At 46.0% G+C, this 16,578-nt stretch overlaps 1 protein-coding gene across 2 annotated transcripts in view; it reads left to right on the top strand.

Moving 5' to 3' along the window:
- Positions 1-16,578, top strand: part of Iqca1 (IQ motif containing with AAA domain 1) — a 115,845-nt gene that overhangs the window by 13,951 nt on the left and 85,316 nt on the right. For both annotated transcript variants that reach the window (XM_017596905.3, XM_039084725.2), the window contains exons 5-6: positions 630-701; positions 10,329-10,534. In XM_017596905.3, the coding sequence (XP_017452394.2) occupies positions 630-701; positions 10,329-10,534 (278 nt within the window). The remainder of the gene's footprint in view (positions 1-629; positions 702-10,328; positions 10,535-16,578) is intronic.

Raw genomic sequence — 16,578 nt, 5'->3', positions numbered from 1 at the left:
GTCCTCCTTTAAAACTGCCGAGTGTGGAGGCTGCAGAGATGGCTCAGTGGTTAAGAGCACTGGTTGCTCTTCCAGAGGACCTGGGTTCAATTCTTAGTACCTACATGGCAGCTTGCAACCATGTATGGCTTCAGTTCCCTGGGATCTGATGCTTTCCTCTTGCCTCTGTGGCACCATGCATTGCGTACGCATACATGCAGGCAAAACATTCATACACATAACATTTTAAAATAAAAATTTAAGAAACTTGCTACCTCATCCAGCTTTATCTGAGGCTTTGGGCCTAGTCTTATCAGATACCATGTTCAGTTGATATCACTGGGAGGCCTGCTCTTTCCTGAAGGGAAATGAAGGAGGAGTGGATCTGGGGAGGAAGGGGGGTCAGGGGAGAGGGGACTATGAGGAGGGGAGGGAGAGCAGGATGCAGTCAGAATATGTTGTCTGAGAGAAGAATAAATAAAATGAAAAACAAAAAAGTAATAAAGAATAAAAAGTTGCTGCCATTACCCCAACATTTAAAAAAAAAAAAAAAACCCAGTGCGCAGGCCGGAGTTCATTGTCACGATCCTTGGGATGGGCAGTTTCTGCAAGAGAACATCCCCCAGGAGTAACTAGGCCTTTGTTTGCAGGTTTGGCGAGGTTTCTATCAATGCAAGAAAACAGTGAAGGAGCGGGAAGAAGAGATGGTATTCCTGGGTATGGTAAGTTCGCTGTGTAAAGAGTAGAGCCTGGGGGTTGGGGATTTAGCTCAGTGGTAGAGCGCTTGCCTAGCAAACGCAAGGCCCTGGGTTCGGTCCCCAGCTCCGAAAAAAAAAAAAAAAAAAAAAGAGTAGAGCCTGGAGGGTGTGTGCACCTTTCCCAGAGAGTTTCTGAGGAAAGGAAGGAAAACTGAATAGGTATCTTAAGAGACTAGAAGTGTCTGACTGATCAGAAGCCTGCAGGGGACCCAAGAGATCGGGGAGTGTCCCTCATATGTCTTCAAAATGCAGAGTGCTCCAGATGAGAGACAGACTGCAGAGTCAGAAATATCTCATGCCCGACTGGTGTGAGCAGAGCCCTTGGCTTCATAAGGGTCTTTCTAGTGAGAATGGAATTATTTTGGTCCAGCTGGTGTTGAAGGGCCCATTTTTACAGTGATTATCGAGTCACGGGTTAGAAGGGTGCATTTGTTGTGTATCGTTGTATAGCTGTGTCTACACAGAACAGCAGCATAGGCAACAGCCTGTGCTGTGACACACATCCCATGGCTCAGTTCCCTGCCTGGGTGGCTCATGGCTACTGTCACACTATTGGGGCTAGGTTCTCATCTGAGGCTCAGGTGGGGAAGGATCTGCCTCCAAGGTCATGTAGCTATTGGTGGCATCCCTCCTTGTGGACAGCAAGACCAGCACCATCAGCTCTTTGCCAGATCTTGGCTGGAGACAGTTCAGCACCTGGTCTCATGGACCTTGGAGTCTTCCCTGTGGCAGCCGGCTTCCCCCAGAGACATTAGGGAAAGAAGGTCCACTCACTGCACAAAGTCCTTCACCTTCGCCCTGCTGTTAGTTAAAAGTGAGTAAAAGGTCCCAAAGAGGGGTTACAGCAGGGCTTGGGGATCAGGAAGCAGGGCACTGGAATCCCTTTAGAGCAGTATTTCTCAACGTGTGGGAGTTGAACAACCATTTTCATAGGTTCACCTAAGACCATCAGAAAACATGGATATTTGCATTAAGATTCATAACAGTGGCAAAATTACAGGTATGAAATAGCAATGAAATAACTTTATGGTTGGGGGGTCACCACGACATGAGGAACTATATTAAAGTGTCACATCATTAAGAAGATTGAGAACCACTGCCTTAGATTCTGGTACAAGGGGTCCTCAGCATCTTTTGTACATGGAGTATGGGTCATGTGTCCCGAGCAGAGCTCAGGACTCTTAAGGCAGCCACCATTGCCTTTTTAGAGTCCCTTCTTCCTCAACTGAAACCTCAGTCCTCCCAGTCTCAGTGAATGGCTGGGCTCTGTCTCCTACAGAAGCTCATATGGAGATCCCTTATGACATCACTTCAGAGTCCAGGAGGTCAACTCTGTAACAGTGGCGTCACCAGCGATGTGACCATTCCTCAAGGGGGCCTCACTTGTTGACCAACCTAGTTCCCATTGAAAGAGTTTTTAACTGAGAATACCAGAATCCCACCAAAACCTTATACCAAGGGCTTCAGGTGCACCACAGGGAGACAGCTGCTTTGCTGGGGGCTTCATTGATAACCTCAGATCACACACATGTAAACAGCACCACTGACAGGACAAGGAGTCCAATAACCAACTCCCTGTAGAGTTCTGAGGAGGCCAAGGAAGGAAAGAATGCAAACCCTAAGTTACCACAGACACTCACAGCCCACCAAACTATCATCTCGCGTCTTGAACCTCTGGGGTCATAAATTAGAAGACGCTGAGCAGAGAAGATTGTCTAGGGAAATGTAAATGCCCAAGCTCACAGAAGCCATGAGAAACCTTAATTAAGCCGATCAGAGTAGCAGAGGCTCAGCAGACCCTCAGTCTGGGTTACTCAGGGAGTTGGGCACCAGGAACAGTGAGTGGCGCCCAGTGCTTCAGCAAAGTCAGTGTCGGCAGCCTCCAACGCCCACCCGGGAAACCGGGGTGGAGCTGACCCCAGTCAGAGGTGGCTGCGGAGGTGACTCAGGTGGCACCGCGCACACAGTAGATAATGCCAACCTGTGTGGCTGTTAACGCCAGTGCACAGCAAGCCAGGGTGGCTAGACCTTGCTTCTGGGGGCGTGAGGCACTTGCCCATGAAGAAGAAGAGGGACGTCTACACCCTGCTCCACACAACAGCCTAAGTACCTCAGATACAGCCAGACTCTGGCGAGGGCATCTCTGTTGCCAAAACAAGACAAAACAAACACAAGGAAGCCAAGTTGGTTTTCGCTTGGGAGGCAGAGTGGATTACCGACAAGTAGTGGCTTTGGTCAAACGACATCTCTGTCACAGTTGAGGCCGTGCAGACAGCGGTGGAGTGTGAACCAAGGCGCTGCTCCCCCGACCCCCGCCATCTCTGCAGCAAAGCACCCGCTCACTCCAGCCCCTGCCACCACCTCCCCAGCCTGAGCAAATGATGAAGGCCTAGTGTTGTTGAGCGACCGTATAGGGAGGAGCTGGGCCCTTTTCTTAAACATGCTTTTGGTTTGTTGTTGGAAAATAAGTCATAAGCAGTTTCTACCCCCTCCAAAAGGTGACACGTGGGAAGAGGACCATAAGCACTGGGTCAAAACAGAGAAAGGGACAGTGGAAGGAGAAAGCTTGACTGTGGACCTCAGGTCAAAAACACAAAGACCAAAACCTGAAGGAGCCCTCCTAGATGGTACCTAGATGGTTACATAGACGTGACACCTGAAACGTCACAGGCTCACAATGGGCTGGGCCTCCCCTATCAGTCATCAACAGGGACAATCCCTCACAGATATGGCTGCAGGCCAGTCTGATGGGGCAGTCGCTCTGTTGAGACTGCCTGTAGTCCCAGTGTGCAGGAGGCAGAGAGATAGGATTCCCGGAGGAAGTCGCCTGGCTAAACTAGCCAAATCTGGTTTAAGTGAGAGACCCTGACTCCGCCTATAAGGTGAAGGACAATCACAGAAGACCTCTAACGTCAGCATCTAGCTTCCGCATGCATGTGCCATGCACGCAAAGGTGTGCCTACACACATACAAATGCCCACATAAACACACACATACACATATACCACATACATAGCATGTAAAAATAAACTGCTTATATTGGCTGTTTTAATTTAAAAATGAATCTAAGGTTCATGGTGTGTACTTAGGTCCCAAGTAAAATTTCGCACAAGTCAAACTTTTGACTCAATTGCCTCTATTTAAGTAAACTTCTGTTTAATGTGATTCAACATCCACTTACTGGACATCTTCTGTGTTTAAAAAAAATGTTAAGAATCCCAGGCAATGGCCAAAGACTGTTGCATTCACCCTTCAATCTTGACTGCCTACCCTGGTACCCCTCAGAGCCGGATCATCCGTGTATAACACAGACCCTCCACTTTCCTCTCCAGTTTCCGTTGCTGGGCTCAAAAGAGAATTTCTCCTCAGTGCAGTTTGCACGACATGAGGAGAACAGCTCCCCCGCTGTGTGTTCCCTGAGACTCTCTCTGCGTGCTGTTTTGCCCAGTGTGCCGAATCTTGATATTACAAGTTCTATTGAAATGTTAACCACCAAGAAATACATGGATTCAATTTTTGGAAGAATGTTATCTTCAGTATGCCGGCTGACGACCATACAAAATCCACTATCCCAAACCAAGGGCATGTTTTCAATTGAATACATTTTCCACTGTCGTTGATGAGGGCTGTGCCGCCTTGTGTCAAATCTCCATTTTCCATTGGTTCATCTGGACCCATGATGTCAAGGTAAAAGCCAGTGTCTTAGTCGGTCCCAGCTGTGCTTGTGTCGCCACTTCCTGGAGTGACAGTCTAGTCTCTGAAAACAGACTCAGGTCAAGGGACATCGCTCCACCTTCCACCCCAACCAGACATTTCTCTTAACCATCGGCATATAAATGATTTTCTGTTGATATTGCCTTTTTAAAATTTTAAATCATAAAGTCTACAGAGGAAAATAAACGGTGGTCTAAAACTCACGCGCAGCTATTTTAATTGGCAGAGCCGATGGCATGGAGCCAGCGTAAGGGAACTTAATGAGCACAGTCCATTTCCTTCCAGGGACCCCTTGCAGCCATCCGTCCTGCAGTCAGGGCCTGCGTATTTCACTTTACCCTGAAGCCATTGCTGTTTGCATCATAATGAGGAACTCTGGGGTCACTTATTAAAGGGAAGGGCCTGTGGCTTCTACAAACATCATTGGAATCCTGAAAGTACCATAAACCCATTCACTTTTATTCTCTACCATCAAACAAGCTATTTTCTCTATTGCTTTGAGGCTAATAAATTAAAAATTTTATGCTTATTAGCCCCAGCACAGGCTGGGGTACCCTATGACTGAGACTTAGAGTCCCTGATGTATCTTTTAACATTAGAAGAGCTGTCTGTGTCCCAGCAGAGACAACATCCAGCCACATGCATTTATCCTGCAGTGGCCGGGACCCCTCTTGAGCCTCTGGTTGGCAGCATGTAACTTAGAGGCAGACAGACTTGGTTCAAAGCCCAGCTCTGTCTGTTGCCGGGGGCAGGGCTCCACGTCTCACACACCCTTCCTGGGAGCCTCAGTTTCCTTTTGGAGAGAGGCCAGCACAGTACTGCCTTTCTCCTGGGGCAGCCAGCAGGACATCCTAAGAGCCTGAAGGGAGAGGCCTAACCCGGAGCATGAGGTTCGAAACACCTCCGAGGAATGTGGTTTATGTGGTCTTGGCAGATGATAAGATGTAATGATGGTTGAGTGATCCTTGCAACAGAACACTTTGAAGAAGTCCAGAAAGTTCACGTACAAAACCGCAAAATGCTTCAAAATAAGCTCTTATATAAAACACGTGTATCAGAGACCTCAAAATCCAGTATATCCAGGCCCTTGTCTCATCCTACTAAACCTGTGTACTGAAATCTAGCCTATTGAAACTTGGTCTGGAAAAGTCCATGAGGCCAAGTCGGCCCAATGCTTCCCTATCTAGCTATGAAGAGGCCATCTGGAGACTCTCCAAGGCAAAAGGCAGAGGAAATCCTAAAGAGGTAGCAAGCCATCCCTCTAGCCCACCACACCCTCTGGTGAGGAGGCTTCAAATGAAGTGCATAGTGACTTTAAAAGCCAACTTCAGCCAAGCATGACCCCAATTACCATGCCTGTAATTCTGGACATCAAGAAAAAGGGACCAAGTCACCCCTGTTTTTCTATTAAGTAGGGTTTTACCATTCAGTTGCCTGACCTGACACACCTTAGCTTGATTTCACTCGTGCATATATATTATTTCTTACGGTTAATATTCTATCTGCTTAATTATGGCCCCAGGTTTCCAGGTCATCAGGCACTAAATGGCAAAATGATTATTTTCTTTGCCCTCCTTTCCATCTCTCTTGGGTTCTCTTGAACTGGTAGTCTGTCTTCATTCACCTCACAGGAGCCCTTTACAAAGTTGCTCAATGCTTGCACGGACCAAGGCTGAGGTCTCCTGGGCCTGTTGGTGCCACCATGTTCTCCCGTACAGAGTAAATCACATGAAGCTGTGTCCAGCTCACAACAGTGAGCAGTGGCCAGGCATGGTCTGCTGTGCTCTCCAAACAGCTTAAGATCCTGGGTAGATGCCAACATCACTGCCACTCAGTCATTAAATTGCTAGTCAGTTTCGTCTTCTTCTTCTTCTTCTTCTTCTTCTTCTTCTTCTTCTTCTTCTTCTTCTTCTTCTTCTTCTCCTTCTTCTTCTTCTTCTTTGTGTGTGTGTGGGTGTGTGTGTGCGTGTGTGTGTGTGGGTGTGTGTGTGTGTGTGTGTTTAACCCATTTAAGTTATAAAGGGAACAGGAAGGTTCTTATGTCACCATAAAGTCTTGAAACAGCACTGTCACAGGCTCAAGAGGGAAAATGCCTTGTGTAAAACCACCATGCAAGTTAGTTCACCAACAACCACCAAGTTTAAATGCATATCCGCTTCAAAGTATGATCCGTAGCATCCATAAGAAACTATTTCCAGACAAAATGGATTAAGCCTGAGACTCAGCAAAGGGAGGCATCAAACACAGAGAATAGGAGTGTCTCTATGTGTCCTGCCTGTGTGATCCTGGACAAGGCCCTTGATATCTTTGCACCTCTGTTTCCTCAGACGTAACATGAAAGCAGTAACACTCTCTCTGCTTAAGGTGGCGGTGCGGAGTTATCGAGCTCGAATATGTAAACCACTCAAACTTGCCTCAGAGCGCTGAGTTTAGGCTGTGAGAGCATGAAGCAGATAACCCCAGCCTCAGCCGCTAAAGATCTTAAAGCTCACCAGCACCCTCTCCTATTACTGTTCTGATATAACCATTAAAAAATACTGAACTCTTAAAGAAATCAAATCCAATGGGCTAGAAAACACTCTTGCTTTTTAACAGATCAGTGCTTGCTAACATGGCAGATCTTAAAGATTCATACTGAACTTGGTCAACCCAGAGACCCAAACAAAAACTACTTCTCTCTCTGAAGACCTTCGATTCTGCTTCACCTGTTCACGCACAGAGTAGGTGGGTTTGTAGACCCATCCTTGCACAGAGTAGGTATGTTTGTGGACCCACAGTTATATACAGACAGACAGGTGACTTGGAAAGGATGGGCCACCCACCACTTGGTACCATCTCAATGGGACCTGATGAAGAGTTAGGGGTCCTGCAACCTGAGGTCTTCTAAGATGCCGAGGCTGCCCTTCTGAGTACCTCCCCCAAGCATCAGTGCACATGTTTAGGACCTGGGAGAACAGGTGTAATAAGGCCACCAGCAGAGATCTGCTCCTCCCCTTAGGGTGACAACCACCACCCCGAGACAGAAGATCTTTGGATAATCGCCAGCACCGCGCCAGTCTACATGGGGCCGATACACTGAGAATATTTTTATAAATGACCATTTTCTCTCCCTAATTTCAACAAGGGTTTTAAAATCCAAAGCCTGTCAAACATTAGCTAAGCATCGGCGTTCACGGAGCGTGGAGTCTTGCTTCCCCCACAAACTCAGGAAGCGTCACTTCACATCGCATCCCTCCAGCAACATCAGTTATTAATGTGTGTGTGTTTTGCTGACAGAGGACCTCGCTGGAAATGTAAGTTTCGTTATTCCGTTCTGGGTCGTTAACTGTGGAGAGCTGGCAAATGTAATGGTTTGCTCACATGGGGAGCCTTCATTAAGATGCATTAATCTACAGCCCATGCATTTCAATACGTCGTATGTTATCATGTTCCCTCTCCTCTTAATATCCCTAATTTATTTTTAAATGAGTTGCTGTTTATGTGGCCAGTTAACAGATTTGAATTCATGTGACCAGAGTTGCTAAAGAAGAAAAGATGTTTGTGCCCAAAGGACAGGATGCTCGTTAGCATAGGATGTAAATTTATTAGAACCTTCAAGTGCAAAAACAGCAAGAGGAGGGAGTTACAAATGGCCCAGATGAGTTCCTGCCGGAGAAAATCTATATGGAAAAACATGCATGAATGCTCCCATCTGAGTAACACAGCACAGAGCTACACAACATGGAGTAAGACGGAGCTTGGAGCTTGCCGCGGCCATCTTCATTGGTGTGAGGCCTCCGCTTTCACCTCTGTCCAGTGGTAGCTCCTCGCTGTCACTTCTACCTCCAAAAATGAATGTGAGCATCACTGAGGAGACACAAGGCAAGGGCTTGTGGGACAAAGGACAATCAACCGGTAAAGTGATTAGATCAGCCTGTAGAGCAACTTTACAGGGACCAGAGAGATGGCTCAGCGGGTCAAAGTGTTGACTGTGCAAACATGAGGACTGCAGCTCAGATCCCCAACCGAGTAAATCCTGGATGGACATAGCAGCCCACTTATAACTCCAGCTCTCAGGAGGCCAAGCGGATCTCAGGAGCAGATTGCCTAGCTGGAATGGCCATATCTGTGAGTTCTGGGATTAGATGAGAGACTCCAGGAAGATACTCAATTTACACACACACACACACACACACACACACACACACTTTTACCTGCATGTACTCACACATGCAATTCTCACTCTGAACCCACTCTTCGTGTGTTTTAGGGCATTCTCATCTTAACAAAAACTGTTATAGCTCTTTATACTGGATTCTCTTTAATACCAAATGAGAAAATTGGATCGTTTTTTTTTTTTAAAGTTTATAAAGTATTACACATATAGCTTCCTCTTGTAATTCACTTGACTGTTTGGTTCTAAGTGGATTCTAAACTCTAACAGAAAGGTGGAGCAATCTCTCCCACGTGGAGGTCCAGAAGGGTTCTTTAAAAGGTTTCACCGTGCGTATGCGCATGTGTGTGTGCATCCGTGCCTGTAAGCACATACAAGGGAGCTCGTTTGACCGAATGGGCATCCTACAACTGAATCTGGCCTTTGATCTGCCTGATTGTACTGGGACCTCAGCACCAAATCCATCAGCTTACTGGCTAGCACAGTGTCCCCTGGAACTGACCAAAGCTACTCCCCCAAGCAGTTACGAGGTCACTCCAAGTATTGCAGCAGGCGTTGCCAGAGAGACGACAGACATAAATACCCACAAGAACACAGGCAGCTGGAAAGGAACTCAGAAGTTCTTTGTTCTGAGTTCTGAGTGTTGCAAGCTTTGTTTAACAACACAATTGACTTCAATTATTTCTTATAATTTATGGTCTGAAGATACTCACGTTTAACAGCAACATGCAAATTTCCAAAAAATGTACTTTGGTTCTCAAGACCCAGGAAAGGCTGCCTTCAGTACCAAGTCACTCTGCTTTTGACTTGAGAGCCTTGGTTGAACCTCTGGATGTCTCTAGAGAGTGGGTTCTTCCCCTGTACAGGGGCTCTCCTGCTCTTGTGGTTCTGATCTGGAGTATTGTAAGCACCAGGCTTGGACCCTTCTGCATGCCCCCTTTACTTCACTCTATCCGAGTCGCCAGCATAGCACTTGGATAGACGGCTGCATAGAAGTATAGGCTAGTCTACCAATGTTGCTCTGTTGGGGCTTCAGACAAACTGAATGTTATCCCGACACCATTTGAAGAATGTCTGTCTACAACTTGTGGAGATTCAGGGCATGGCTTGGGACTGGGGGCCAGAAGATGCTCCACGATGATCACTTCCAGATTTGCGGATTGACAGATGTGGAAGGAGAATGTTCTGTAAGATGTGTTGGGATGTATGTCTTTGGAGAGCCAAGAGTTGATTTTCATAGTTGATGTTTAGGTCATTCTGAGTAATTAGAATACAACTCCTTTCAGTAGACTTTATGACAAACACTTCCCTCCTCCCACTCTTGTTCCTCCCACTGATCAAGAAGATTGGGGAAACTTTAGTTTCTGGAGTGTGGGGGACATTTTTAGGTTAACTGAACCTACTAATTTTTTGTCGTTATAACACAATATCTGAGATGATCAACTTAAAATATAAAAGAGTTCTTTTCCCTAAGAGTTTTGGAGTTGTTGTTCATAACCAATGGGCCCACGTCTGTGTGTGGGGTGGCATGTGTCACCTCTCCCCCTCACAGTGAATGAGGTCTTCAGGTGCTCACACTAGCTTTGATCTTGGTTCTAGATGTATTTTTTTAAAACTCTGTCTGTGGTAAGACCCCTCCAAAGACAACACATCTGATTTGCTTCTAGTGTTTCCTCCAGTCCTGTGGCTTTTAGAGCCTCAACTGTTTGGGGGTTTATTTCCAGAAACCACCCCCTCTCTTCAACGAAGTCAGTGATGCCATCGTCCAGTCAGAACAAGTGTCAAATCTGCGGGACGAGTTGCAGCTCAAACACGAGCAGAAGTACCAGGAAGCCTTAGTGAGTATCAAGGAGGACCTGCGGCTGTTGGAAGGCGCAGATATCAAGGAGCACCTGCAGGACCAGATCCGGCAGTGGTTCATAGAATGCAGGTGATGGACGGGTCTCCTCTTGGGTGGCAGGTGATGGACGGGTCTCCTCATTCCGTGGTTTCCTTGTATGTTGCCTTATTTTGTTCTGGTGACCAGGTCTCATTGTTTAGACTGAGCCAGACTTGAATGTAGAGGAGGCCTCTTTCTTCAGCTCTGGAGTCCTGGGATTATAAACATGAGCCACCACCTGGCTTGTGTTCTTGGACAACCAAGACATCCAGTATGGAGACATGAGGTCTCTTGACTTCATTTTTAAAAACTCAAATACTAACGCTAGGGATTCAGAAACATTTTTAATTAAATTGCTTCCTGGCCTGTGTTTGCTTTTTTAATATGGAAATGTATGGCCCGTGCACTCCTCTCTGTGACCACATAAAATAGAATGTGATGGTTAGGGGTCTGGACAGCCAGGTGTGTCTACAGCCCAAGGAACTGGAAGTTGCCAGGGCTGACTGCCTTTCCATTGGGAAGCAGCAATCCGTTGCTTCAGGCTCTCAGAGCCTGCCCACCCCCCTCATTCTCGGAGCCAGTTTTGAGTGCAGTGACCTAGGATTCCCTAAATTATATGTCACTAGGAGTTCTGAGGCCAAGGCCCTAGACCTATTCTTACATTAGACATTTTACTGCCTTTAAATGAAATGCTAAACGGTCTTTGCTATTTGCTGGAGCAGTTTTAAGTATGTTTTATCTCAAAGAGAAGAAATAAGGGTTCTCCGTCATGATCAGGTGCCGAGGAAAGGAATTCAGACATCTTTTCCCATGTCGGGGTGTTGTATCACCCTGACATCAGGTCCTGAGACACTCAACAGGACAATGTTGCTCAGCTTGTTGAGATCAGAGAACTGAATTGTCAGAAACAGAAAAATCAAATTTTTTCCTTAAATAAAACCATACCAGGGAGAGAGAGGGGGTGAGGTGGGGGGAGGCAGGCTGGGAGCAGACATCTTGGAATTCTCCGGTTTGGGATTTAGTAAGTCCCTTTACAGAAAAAAAGAGCCCAGCAGTGGTGATGGGAACTCACCTTCCGCTGGTTCAGCACTCAGTTGCTTGTCACTGTTGAGATACGTAGGACAAGGGACATAGAGAAGCTCCCAGATAACAACTGATGGGGGCCTGGGTGCCAGGGGATGAGAGGGGCTCTTCCAGAAGCTGGACAGCCAATCTCTGTCCACAACCATTTTCCACCTACCTACGTTGACCATGTGGGAATCAAATACTTGTTCCCTGTATGATAGTCAAACTGTACCCCAAAACTTCATGGTGGGTGTTAGGTGTCCTGAATAAACAATTCATGACTTTTAAAGGGTGAGCCATTTGGAGTAGCATGATGGGACAGTGTGTTCTGCTATCCCATGTATGTGCTGTATACTACTACTACTACTACTACTACTACTACTATGTGTTTGCATGCACACACACACACACACACACACACACACACACACACACACACACGTATCCAGAATAAGGAGTTCACAGTTCATGCCTTATAAATTGTGAGCCATTTGGAGTTCTGGTATAAAATGGTCTTCTCAGGTCAACTGTCTTTTCTACATAGAGGTGTGATCAGTTCGGATGTCCCTTCTCAAGAATCTTGCATGACTTCTCTTCTTACAGAGACTAACTATATACATAGAGAGCTAAATTTCAAACACCCAGGATGGTGCCTGGGTAAAGAGTGACCAGACAATAGACATGGACAGACACCTGTTAATTAGCACCTTAATACTGGGTCATGTGATGGGAAATGAGGTGGTAGGTTGAGTGAGTTCACTGTTGTGTGTCCATCACAGGGGTACACACACACACACACACACACACATATACATATATATATATACACACATATACACATATACACTCACACATACACACTCACACACACCTAGATGCCCAAACCTCCCTCATGACTGGACACCAGAAAGCTTTTAGATTTTGTGTGTGCACTCGCATACACGCAGTAGTAGTGTACAGACATTTAGGATAATGCAACACAGTGTTTTCTCACACTACTCTAAATGGTACATCATTTAAAAGGCACGAACTGTTTATCTTGCAATCCTACACTTGGTGTTTTCACATCACAGTTGACAACGGGTCACGAAAGTCAAACCACAGAGGCCAGAAGAGCAGATAAGGGGGTTGCTGTGCTTACAGCACATGGAGCACACTAAGCTTTTGTGCACACATGTGGAAAGCTTTTGGGGAGTGCAGCAGAAACAAGAACTGTCTCCAGTAAGGCTCTAAGAGGAGGGGGTCACTGTAGAGTCTATCTTCTTCTGTACTATGAAAATTCTTTTGTTTCAATAAAAAGTATTGTTTTTATGATTTAAAAAAAAAGCCAAAAATACATTCGGAGGGAGGCCATCTGCTTGCATTGATTTAAAATATGTAAGATACTTGGATTTTAGGGAAATAGTTTAATGGGATTCTTCATTACAGGCTTGGCCGTCGTTCCCGATGCAGAATTGGGTAGGATGGCAATGGGAGTGAGGTATCTTCCTTACCTGAGTCCCCAGAGACCCTGGCTGTCACTCTAGGAATGCCCTGTTATTTCAGCATTTATGAGAGTCTTTGAAAATGCAGCTGGTGGGTCCTCTGAGGACACTTCCTCCTGGTGTCGCTGACCCCACTGTCCAGGGGCTCCCTCGTGGGTACGCTGGGCAGAATTCACAAAGGCATAAAAATTCCTCTTTTTGAAGTAATGTAAGGTTGAGGGCAAATTTATTTTCATAATTGGATTAAAGTCATCTGATGGACTTTGATAAAGAGCCTTCGCCTTGCCGTTTTGAATCAAAGGCAAATAAAAGCAAATATTATCTTTTGAAGTATGAAACGCAGTTGGTTCTCAGAATAAATCCCCAAAAGATGCTCAGGGGTAGGTCAGGCAATCGTGAGAAGCTATAAGGGACAAACACCCTCTCTCAGCTCATCTGGTGAGTATGCACAGGCTGGCCTCGGGCTCTAACTCAACACCTCACTGAGGGCCACGTTGACCTCCCAGGCGCGGGTCACAGGTGTGCATTGCTATTCCTTCTGATTATTTGTTTTTAAAGCCAACTTTTAAGCTATTCTAGGTCATTTTTTTTAATTATCTGACAGTTTCACACACGAATATAATGACTGTTAGCTGGTCTCTTGTCCTTATTCTCTTCCTACACCCCTGCCCCACCCACTGAAGAGTTAAACTTCAAAACTAACTCCCAATCATTTGAGGTAGAGTTTAGTGAAGAAAAAATGCGGCCTGTGTGTAGTTTCAGCAGAGGCAGCTACTGTGAACATTTCTTGGTAACATTCTTCCCTGTCTCTTTCCTCTCCAATATATATTCTAAGTAGTTCTATTTATTCATATTTTGGCTAATGTTTAAAACTTCAACATTGAACTCTCCCACGGCCTTGCAAGGCTTTCCAAAATATTTTTTTAATGAATGCTTGGCACTGAATTGCATGGGTGCACTGGTTAATAAGCTGATTGTAATCTTTTTAATATTTTGCAGAGCTGGTAAAAAAAAGGTTAAGGTTATCAAGTGATCTTGGAATTTGTATTAATTTGATTATTTAGGGGTTGGGGAATAATTTCATTTTTGTTTTCGCTTTGAGACAGCGTCTAACTATGAAGCTCAGGATAGCCTAGAATTCCAGATCCTCCTGCCTCAGCCTCTTCAATGCCAGGATTACAGGGGTGCACCCCCAACTTATTTAAGGTGTCTTTGTTGTTCTTCTTCCCTGAGCTGTTCTGCCATTTATTTGCTTCTCTGCGTCATGGCGTCAGGGTTCTTTTCTTTATAAAGATCCTTAAGCTTTGGTGTATTACTACCTTAGTGACTGTCAAGTTTTCATTTGTCATTACTATCCCTTTAGGAAGTGATCGTCCCTTGCAGAGACCTTCTGTACCTCCCCTTCGGTTTGTCTTCACCCCCTCTTTTGCACTGTAAGCCCTAGGACCTTCTGCAGAGTACAGTGTGTGTGTGCATCGTCCTTGGTGTATTTGCAGTGTGGGCTGTCTAAAGAGCTCAGTCTGGGAAGCATAACCAGTTAGAAGCTGCTTCAGTCATTGGTCAAAGAAGAGCCAACTTCCTGGATTTGCCTTTATCCCTCCTCCTAGCCCCAGGGTCAGAGCTCAGGTGTGGGGCTCCCAGGGTCTGACTTGTAATCATAGCCACCTTAGTGAGCATTCAGGGAGAAGGGGAGACTCTTATTGCCCAAATACTTATTCTACGTCCAGAATGCTTTACACATGAACTCATTTGGTCTCTGTGTGGCTTTGCTAATCTTGCTGGATTAAATCTGCCATCCTGGTGATTCAACTGAAAACTTGAGGTCTGCAGTGAAAGAATAGAGCTGTGCTCTCTAGACACTCCAAGGACAACATGGTCATCCTCTCTTCCAGCCCCCGGTGGCTGCTGCCTCTCCTTGGCTTATGCATCTAGGTCACTCCACCCTATATCAATGCTCACATTACCCTCTCTTCCGTGTGCCTCTGACCACTCTGCACGTTTTGTACAGTATTGAGGACAACGTGGAAGAAATACCACACAACATAGATAACCCCTATCAAATGTTCAATCTGATATGTTCGGTGTCACAGACTCTAGGGTTTAGGACAAGGGTCTTTAGAGTTGACTGTTCAGCCCCCCACATGCCGACAGCCCTGTGAGATGGCACTGCACCCTTTCCACCCACAGGCAGCATCATGAGGTCCAAACTATGGGACTTTGGGTTGGTCTGCATAGTTCCCATCCCACAGGACTCTCTGTGGCACTGGGAGTGTTCTAGGTTCTGATATCTAGCATAGTAGTAGATGTCAACTTAGTCCAGCTATGTGAACTGGCTCCAACTTACAAAGGTTCGACACAGCAATGTGCAAAACAGGGCACATCCAGCAGGAACCGCTTTCCTAACTTGAACATGGACCTTATCTTTGGCCAGAGCTATGTCCTCTGATCCTTGCTGATGGGCATCATGGGTAGTAGCAGAGAGTTGGATGGGGGGCGGTGCTCACAACTCCCTGTCAGCCCCATGACCTCAAGGGCAATCTGTGCTGTGCTGTGTGGTCAAGCTGGGACAATTGGCAGGGCAGGTATATTAAACGTGTTTCCGCTCTAACATGCTGTCCAACTTACAGTGCGTTTAAAGGACATAGCTGAGCAGCAGCTGTTTATTTCATTTTATTTCATTTGAATGTTGGTTTAGGTAATCACATGTCCCTAGTGGTTACCATGTTGAGAAGCACAGCTATGGGGATGTTTCCAGAAAGAACTTGCTGTACTTGGTGTGTATCTTCACTTGAAGCCACCATCCACCGTGTTGAGTTTCCGGACTCAATTGTGAACTTCATCCCAAAGTCTCAGGAAGGGGTCTTAGCCATAGCTTTACCCAGTGCACAACTGAAACCCAATGAGGCTGTAACACCCACGACCAGTCTATGGAACTGGGGCTCTCTCCCTGAAGATGCAACAGTCTTTCCTCAGTCACTTGCATCAGCACCATGTAAGTGGCCTTCATCACTGGAAAACCGGGACTAACTATAGGTCTTAAGCCCTTTACAAATGAAAACCCCAAGATAGTTTGAACGTTTTATGGAGCCTCTGCAGTTCATTGCTGAACGACTTGGTTTAATTTCTGCACTGTGAATAAGCACCCTGACATATGCAGCATAGGACAGAAGTTTAATTTGCACTGCAATCCCAGGTTACAATCCACCATTGCAGAGAAGTCACCTAGGCAGGAACTTGAAGCAATTGATCATATCATAGCCACGCAAGAACAAAGAAATATAATGCAGCTGGCATAGTGGCACATGCCTTTACTCTCAGTCCTGGAGAGGCAGAGGCAGAGGCAGGCAGATCTCTGTGAGTTCAAGACCAACCTAGTCCACAGAGTAAGTTCTAGGTCAGTCATGGTTCTGTTCATACAGAAATCTTATCAAAAAGAGAGAGAGAGAGAGAGAGAGAGAGAGAGAGAGAGAGAGAGAAAGGGGGTAGGGAGAGAATGCACCTAAGTTCCCTGCTTCTGCTCTTTCTAAGATTCTGCTGCTTTCTCTT

This window comes from Rattus norvegicus, chromosome 9, assembly GCF_036323735.1.
Source record: "Rattus norvegicus strain BN/NHsdMcwi chromosome 9, GRCr8, whole genome shotgun sequence".
NCBI lineage: Eukaryota > Metazoa > Chordata > Mammalia > Rodentia > Muridae > Rattus > Rattus norvegicus.
This window is presented reverse-complemented; position numbering and strand designations above follow the sequence as displayed.